At 43.8% G+C, this 8,866-nt stretch overlaps 1 protein-coding gene across 1 annotated transcript in view; it reads right to left on the bottom strand.

The window, feature by feature from the left end:
- Positions 1-8,660, bottom strand: part of CCSAP (centriole, cilia and spindle-associated protein) — a 23,132-nt gene extending 14,472 nt beyond the window's left edge. Inside the window, exons 1-2 of the mRNA XM_012732662.1 lie at positions 8,646-8,660; positions 8,377-8,391 (exon numbers count right to left, since the gene is read on the bottom strand). Of these exons, the coding sequence (XP_012588116.1) occupies positions 8,377-8,391; positions 8,646-8,660 (30 nt within the window). The remainder of the gene's footprint in view (positions 1-8,376; positions 8,392-8,645) is intronic.
- Positions 8,661-8,866: the final 206 nt, after the last annotated feature.

Below are 8,866 nucleotides of genomic sequence, written 5' to 3'. Positions count from 1 at the left end.
TGGTAGCTATCCTATAGAAACATACGTTTAGGTGGCTATTGATAAGCAGATACTTATTTCTCACAGTTCTAGAGGTCCAAGATCAAGGAGCAGCACTGGCAAGTTTGGGTTTGAGCCTCCCTCATTCTCAGATGCTGTCACCCCACTCTGTCCTATCTTGGGGCACGTGCACAGCAAGGTCACCCACTCATGAGAGCCCCACCCTGGGAGGCTCACAGACATTCAGACCACAGCAACCCCTGTGTCCTCTGTACCCCTCTGCTCCCCCCTCCTCGTTCACTCCCTCACCCCCTCTCCTTTCTTTCTCCTTGACAGGCCTGGTCTTTGCTCTGACTCCCTCTAGATGATTGACTTTCCACTATTGGCCCCATCTAACAAAGAAGCAAAAATATCCCCCATTATCTCGACTACTAGATAATAAGCTGTCTAATCCAGGAAGAGTGCGATTACCATGGTAATTTGTCAGCACATGGAATTTTCTGTGCAGTCTCATCTGGCTGCGTTGGTACCGCCTGCTTTGAGAGATTGCCCGGGCTGTCGCACTGCTGTCTTGCTCTGGGGGGAATGGTGTGCCCAGGGTGCCTACTGGTGTGATTTCTGAAGACATTCTTGATCCTTCCTGCATATGCTGCATCAACAAGCACCCTCCCCACTCACACATACACCATGAAAGTCAGGATACCAATCTTTTTCTGAGGCTGAATAATTTTCATGAGAGGATAGCTATTTTCACAGACCACACAGTTAAATAGCACAGAATCTCTATACTCCAAGTTTTATCAGCAGAGAAGAATGCACTAGACTAGTGAACAAAGCCATATCTTTCTTGGAGGATTGCCTCATGAATATGTGTTCTTCTTGTTGCTCTAACTTTTCCCCTTATACACTTAGTCAATGCACTAGAAAACTGCATTTCAGACATGTGGCTATGCCCCCTCACAGAATTGCTTTTCCTTGGTGGGAGTTCATGGGCTTCCTTGAGGCTCTGCAAAAATAGCCAGAAGAGGCCCTCCCTGGTGGCGCAGCGGGTTAAAGCACAACACTAAGAAGCTTGAGCCACCTCTGCATGAGTTCGATCCCCGCCTGCCCCGGAGGGGACCACATGGCGTGGCAGACCTCTCCTGACCCGCCTGCTGCTCCCCTCAGCAGTGTACTTCATCGATCTGCCTGTTCTGCTCCCCGCTCTGTCTCTGGTGAATTCTCTCACCCTCTGCATCTCTGGCCTGTACCCAGTTCTGTATGAATAAATAAATAAATCTTTAAAAAAAAAAAAAGCCAGAAGATATTTGATTCAGCTCACCACTCCCCCTGCCATGTACCTACCCCCTTGTGGGAACCCATAGGAGGAATTTGTCCAGATCCTTTAACTGACACTCCAACTTGCCCTTTGCTTTTGGGCTCTGGAAAGTCTGTGCTCCTTTCTTTGCTTTGACCACTATAAAGTATAGAACTAAGCCTGTGGCCCACTTTTGTATATGAGCCTACCATGACTTTGCTGACACTCTCTGGGGACTGTTTCCCTCCCACCTCACAGATGCTACATGGTAGGTTCACTGGCGTGTCGACATACCTGAGTGTGAGTGCAAACAGGTATGTGTGCTTGGTCATCAGAAGCTCTCTTGGCAGCTCAGGGATGACAAGGGACCAGCCCTGACAGGGAGCCATTCCACAGCCACACACTCTCACGCACTCATGCATACTCAGCTGGTGTAGATACACCAGTTCACCGGGTACACACATCTTTGGGGTTTGAGAGGAAACCTGAGCCTACCCACTCAGACATGGAGAGAATGTGCAAATCCACACAGTGACTCCAACTGGGGATTGATTTTTTATTGTAACCAACAACATTCCACAAAATGATGTTATGTGAAGACCTGCTACATGTGTTTATAGCTATAAATTTCCCTCTTAGTGCTGCTTTTCCTGTACCCCATACTTTTTTATATGTTTTGTTTTCATTCTCATCTTTGTAAGATAGTTTCTGATTTCTCTGACAATTTTTTTTTTTTTACTCCTTGGTTTTTTCAGAATATTGTTTACTTTCCACAAAATATTTGTGTATTTTCCAATTTTTGTTTTGTTGATTTCTGGTTTTATTCTCCTATGATCAGAAAAGATATTTGTATATGAGAACATAATTTTGTTAACATCACACATAACTTATAGAGTAGAAATGCAAAGAATTTTATCTTGTAGATGAAAATGATTGTCTTATAGGAAAGAAAATTCTAAGTTATTTTTGCTCTAGAGAATATTAGCCAACATATAGTGACTTGCATAATCTTATTTCAACATTCTTTCTGTGACTAGAACCACCTCTGTATCTCCTGTAATCTCAACCAGCTCTCTCTCACTGATCCCTCAACCACGAGTTAAAGCAGTTCTTGACATGTATTGATTCTAACTAGCAAATAAACAATAAATCTCACCGAAATTGGGGCATCAATGGGTCAAGTTAAAATGTCAAAGGTAGAGGGCCCTCCCTGGTGGCGCAGCGGGTTAAAGCACAGCACTGAGAATCCAAAGCCACTTCCGCATGAGTTCGATTCCCGCCTGCCCCGGAGGTGACCACATGGTGTGGCAGACCTCTCCTGACCCGCCCGCTGCTCCCCTCAGCAGTGTACTTCGTCGATCTGCCTGTTCTGTTCCCCACTCTGTCTCTGGTGAAGCCTCTCACCGCCCCTGAGCCTCTGGCCTGTACCCCAGTTCTGTACGCACAAATAAATAAATCTTAAAAAAAAAATGTCAAAGGTAGAATTAACTTGTCCTATTTGGTAAAGTAACAGAATCTGAAGAGAGACAAGAGCTAGAGGTAGGGCAAACAAGACCCAGCACAGACAAAGCACAGCCTCGAGAGGCAGGGAATTGTTCATTTTCTGAGCCTGGGGAGAAGGAGAACATGGATCTACGAAAAGAACTCCAGTGACAGGGACAAATCAACATCAGATTTTGAAGCTGTTGCTGTTCTTACACAGCTCATCCTGTCTTCTTGTCAGAACGCTGGGAATTGACAGCCATGACAGAAGTTACCATACTGGTCAAAAGCCAGGAGACATTTTAGCCCTGCATGGGCAAGGCATGGTAATCCCTCCATATCTCCATCCAGCCCATGCTGTAGATGAATATAAACATGTCACACCCTGTGGCCTTCTGCCAAGCGTGGCTAAGGACTGTAGGATAAAATATGCCAACAGTAACACAGCAATTGACAAGCACAATAGGATGTGTTCAACATGCATTTGCTGTTGATGATACAGTTACACTGTTCAAATAGAAAATGGATTTAAGACTGATCGCCTCGAGCTAATCTAAGAGATGACTGTTCTCCATGTAGAAGTAAGGCTTTTAAGCTTCCCCAAAAGAAGATCTGGACTTTGTCTTCAGCACAGCCTTGAGAGGCAGAGAATTGCTCATTTTCTTAGCCTGGGGAGAAGGAGAACATAGGTCTATAAAAAGAACCCTAGGGACAAATCAACTTACCAGCATGGGCTGGTGAGTAATCTCTAACCACTGGAATGTCCTGTCTACAAACAAGAGTACAGTGAATACTCTAGTTTACCCGGGGATCATGGATGACAGCAGACTCTCTGAAAGTGATTGATGGTAGGGACTTTGAGTCACGGGGTCAGCTCAGCCTCAAGGAGGTCTGGAGACTGAGGTCAGCCACATGGGCAATTGATGACTTTGGACATCAAGACATGGGCAAACTTCTCTGGTTGGTGGTAGTCCAGGTATAATGTCACAGCTTTGCTAGGAGGAATTAACATGGTCCATGACTCTGTGGAAAGCTCCTGAGTTCTGCCCTTTGCTCTTCTTCCCTTGGCTGATTTTAATCTATATCATTTTGCCATGATAAACTATACCATAAGCATGCTGACTTACAGTGAGTTCTGTGAATCCTTCTAAAGATTATCAAACCTAAGGATGGACTTGGGAAGTTCCAAACTTGTAATTGGTATTGAAATGTTGGTCTTGAGGATTATGCCCCTTCACTTCACAGTAACAGTAGTAGAAAATAAATAAATACAAGCACTCCAAGTTATCCGGAAACCTCAATTAAAAAGTCAACAAAGTAGAGAAAAAGGTCTCTGAGCTTCTGATCAAGGTTACAAAGTTAAATGAGAATCCCTGTAGGTATGACAAATGGGAATAGTAACTGAATCTCTCCTGAGATTCTGAGACTGTTTAGATATTGCTCACTTCACATCCCTATACTCTTGAAAGCTGACAACAAAAGTATAGGGTCTGAGTGAAGGAAAGTCGGATTCCTAATAGCACATACTCATTAAGAGAGCTTTGTCCATCCACCTGGGAGAAACTCCGAGCGCCCACCTGACAATCTTTAAAGGCAATTCAGAAAAATGCCGTTTTCTATAATTCACAGTAAAGATATTTCAAAGATTAATTTAGATTTACAAGCTGTTAAAATAGCAACCTGAATACAGCCAAGGGGAGCTGCAGATCCCGAAACCAATGTCCAGCCCCATAACTCAGTCTTTACCATTGGAACGCACTGTTTCAGACCTCAGTGCTGTTGTATAAAGCCTCTCCCTGCAAGGGGCGATGACTCGGGAGCTTTCCTTTAGCACCTTCCTTTCCTTGTAAGATCTTTGCTTCTTAAAATGGAAAGGCACATACATAATACAGTGGTTCTAATGTAGGAGGACAGTGATGACTTGTTCATTAAGCATTTATTGGCAGCTTGGATATTCACCTCAGGATAAAGAACTTTCTTACCAGTTAAAGTGAACCTGAAATGTGATTGGCTGTTCTAGCAGATGGAAGAGAGGAATCTTAGTTAGGGAGCTAGGGGAGGGCTGGATTAGATCAAGGGGGTCACTTAGCCACTCGGAGCAAGAGCCCTGCAGCAGACAGACCTGAGCTGGGAACCCAGCTCCTCCACCTTCTCCCTGTGCTGGAAAACGCTCCCACCCCACACCCCGTGGGTTTCTCCCTCACATCATTGCCACACTCATCACCTTCCATCATCCTCTGTGTAGGTTGTCCACATATCAAATAATTCTGGGACCCCAGCTGGGTGTCCTATCATTCAGTTCAGTCTTGACACTATGACCTGAAGTTAGCCTTTGGTGATTGTACATCCCCGAGATATCCAGAATAGCCTTCCCACAATTTGTCACTTTGACATGTGGATTATTTTGAGCTAAAGTCTAAGAAGATCCTGCAGGATCATGGGAAACTTCTTCAACCCCCTTGATGACATAGAAGAATGAAGATCGGAGGGCTACTCAGAATTAGGGGTTTTAGCAGAAATAAGCTTTCTGTCAGAGAAACTTATCTATGTGGCAGGACAAACATCTAGTTACATAGCATCTGTTCTTTACCATATGAGTCCCCCTCTTCTAGTCCAGAATATATACACTCATTCTCCTACTGACTTTAGAATCTTCATCTATGTGTATGCAATTAAATTTGCTCTTTTCTCCTATGAATCTCTCTGATGTTAATTTGATCGCCCTATGAGGCAGTGATTTTTAAATAAATGGGGTCTAGGTTAATGAGACTATTGTAGAGACTGGAGCCCATGGCACAGAGTGGAAATTTTAGAAATCCTGTCTTTGGCCAAGCTGAAATTGACAGGCATTGTCAATTTCACATAGTTTGATAAGTTTGATAGCTTCATAGTTTGATAAGTTTCACTGTTTAATAAGTAACCCTCTGTAGGTGGGAATACCTGTAATTATTAGAAATTTTTTTCATGTACCTTTCAGCCCATACACAAACTAGTTTCATCTTCAGTTGTTGATCAGTCTGTCTCTTTGATGAACTTCTCACCTTTCAAAATGACCGCCATGTCTTTTTAGTAAGTCATTTAGCATTTTAGAAGTGGCCTGAAGGATCTTGTAATCAAGCCCTTCATTTTTTTGATAAGGAAATTGAACCTCAGTGATCAAGTCAAGACCCCCGATCCTCAGTCAAACTTACCTTTTTCTCTCCCCAGCCTCACCTTCTTCTATTTAAAAACAACCGCTCAGGGGCTCTTCCTAGTGGTGCAGTGGGTTAAAGTGCAGCACTATGACGCTACCACAACCACAGCAGCATGAGTTCCATTCCCAGCCAGGAAGGTGACCCAACATGGTGCAGTAGACCTCCCCTGACCCATCTGCTGCTCCCCTCAGCAAATATTTCTGTATATCTGCCTGTCTGCTCCCCACTATGTCTCTAACCATCCCCCCACCCTGCACCTCTGGCCTGTACCCCAGTTCTGTATGCATAAATAAATCTTTAAAAATAAATAAATATAAACAACTGCTTTGGTTGGGGGTGGAAAATGGGCCTTTTTCTCCACTGTTTACTAATTTTCCCAATTTTATTTTGTGCATTTTTTTTACTACAGTAAGATGCTAAAAGTAAACATTCTTAAACATCAAAAAGTTTGAAAGCCCCTTTCATTCTTTTTTTGTACAACATGTTACCAGACACCTCCTCTAGTGGACCCTCTGGTCTCTGGCTCACCACATTCCTGAATCCTACCAGATTCAGGTCCCAAATCTGAACTGAGGTGTGGCCTACCAGAAATTATACAAAACTAGTTTTCCTGTGTAGTTGCCTAGGTAATCTCAACATGGATGGTCCAGGACTCTATATCATTTTTGTCACATAACACTGTGGTCTAACTAGCTGCCCAGTTATTTTTTTCATGAATGGCCAATTTTTTTCTCTCATGTTTAAAAATCTAAATCCAATGTAGAATGTAGGTATTTGTCTCAGTTGTTACTTGACTCATTGATCTCAGCTTACCCTTCCAGGCTGTCATGCTGATATGTATTCATTTCCAGTTTCTGTCCTATACAGAATTGGTAGCAAGTGTTCACTTCCAAACATTGAGAGACAAAAACAGAATGTTCTTCTCACCACTATGATATCAATCCAGTTCTTTAAGGTAATTATTCAGCTAACTTGTCATTCACCTAATTGTATTGCTACCCAACCCAAGTTTCTGTATTTTATAGATATGATTTGATGGAAGATCCTTGTGGATTTTTAAAAAATGTTTCTATGGGTTTCTCTGAGGCATTAACTGAGCATCACAATTAGAAGAAGGTTTGTATTAGATAGACACAACCTGCTTCTGCTGAACCAAGGAAGACTCATCTCTGTAGCCTTCCCCTGGTGCTCATAAATCATACATCTGATGACCCATGCCAGCACAGTTCTGATTTCTGGGAACAATGTCAGGTAAACCTACAATTTTTTAGGATTTGTTGTTTCCCTTTTCTTTTTTTTTTTAAGATTTATTCATGCATACAAGAACTGGGGTACAGGCCACAGTTGTGGATGATGAGAGGATTCACCAGAGACACAGTGGGGAGCAGAACAGGCAGATTGACTGAAATACACTGCTGAGAGGAAGCAGCAGGTGAGACAGTAGAGGTCTGCTGAGTCCTGTGGGTCAGCTTCCTGGCCAGGGATGGAACTTGTGGTGCAGTGGCTGCGGACAATTTTATTGTCTGAGACCCAAACCCTGGTGCCACCAGGGAGGCCCCCACTTCCCTTTTTCAAAAACTGCAATGCCGGCCCTCCCTGGTGGCGCAGCGGGTTAAAGCACTGCACTAAGAAGCTAAAGCCACTTGCACATGAGTTTGATTCCCGCTTGCCCTGGAGGTGACCACATGGTGTGGCAGACCTCTCCTGACCTGCCCGCTGCTCCCCTCAGCAGTGTACTTTGATCATCTGCCTGTTCTGCTCCCCACTCTGTCTCTGGTGAAGCCTCTCACCGCCCCTGAGCCTCTGGCCTGTACCCCAGTTCTGTATGCACAAATAAATAAATCTTTAAAAAAAAAAAACTGCAATGCCTACCCAATCCAATCTTCTTGGTATTTCTACTATTCTACTTTAAAATTTCCTTTAATAATCACTGAAAAAAGGGCCCTCCCTGGTGGCGCAGCGGGTTAAAGCACAGCACTAAGAAGCTAAAGCTATTTCAGCGAGTTCAATCCCTGCCTGCCCTGGAGATGACCACATGGTGCGGCAGACCTCTCCTGGCCCACCCGTTGCTCCCCTCAGCAGTGTACTTCGTCTGTCAGCCTGTTCTGCTCCCCACTCTGTCTCTGGTGAATCCTCTCACCACCCCTGCACTTTTGGCCTGTACCCAGTTCTGTATGCACAAATAAATAAAATCTTTAAAAAAAAATCACTGAAAAAAGGTTTTCAAACCACCCAGGAGCATCTTCAGAATACCCATTTGTAGATGATCTGGGTCTGGAGTCTGAAAAAGTTAAGCATCTTGCTCTGTCCTGGGTTATACTGCAGCCTAAAAGAACACTGAGGAGGTCAAGGAGGCAAAGGGAAATCCATTTCCATTATACCTTGTAAGATCCTATCTGGGGGCAAAGAAAAATAAGTGCTTACCTTGTAAGATCCTATCTGGGGGCAAAGAAAAATAAGTGCTGGAGCTCTCTCAACCACAGTGCTCTTACAATATCTTATGGTCCAGATATTTCCAAACTGACCAGCTGGGGTCCTCAGGGACTGAACTTTCCCACAGAGCCTTGACTCTCGCTCAGATAGAATTCCCTGGGCAGCAGACCATAGAGAATTAGGAGGTAAATGATATCATGGCCAGATTCAGACTGGAGTATCTGTTTCATCCAACTAAAACTTCTGTGTGATCCACTTACCAAAGCCAATGTCATCGTGTCACGTTATAAATAGCTACAAACACCTCTGGGGGGCTCGAGGGGCCCCTATACATAACAATCACTGCCAAGATGAGAAAAGGGAAAAAGCCTAAATTTCTTCAGCATTGCTTTGCATGAAATGAAAGCATCCAACCAAGTCCATTACAGAACCAAGATTCTCAGATTAACTTCCTTTTGCAGTTGGACTTGAGGTTTATTTT

The sequence above is a fragment of the Condylura cristata genome, unplaced genomic scaffold (genome assembly GCF_000260355.1).
Source record: "Condylura cristata isolate star-nosed mole 26May11 unplaced genomic scaffold, ConCri1.0 scaffold00035, whole genome shotgun sequence".
In the NCBI taxonomy this organism is placed as follows: Eukaryota; Metazoa; Chordata; class Mammalia; order Eulipotyphla; family Talpidae; genus Condylura; species Condylura cristata.
This window is presented reverse-complemented; position numbering and strand designations above follow the sequence as displayed.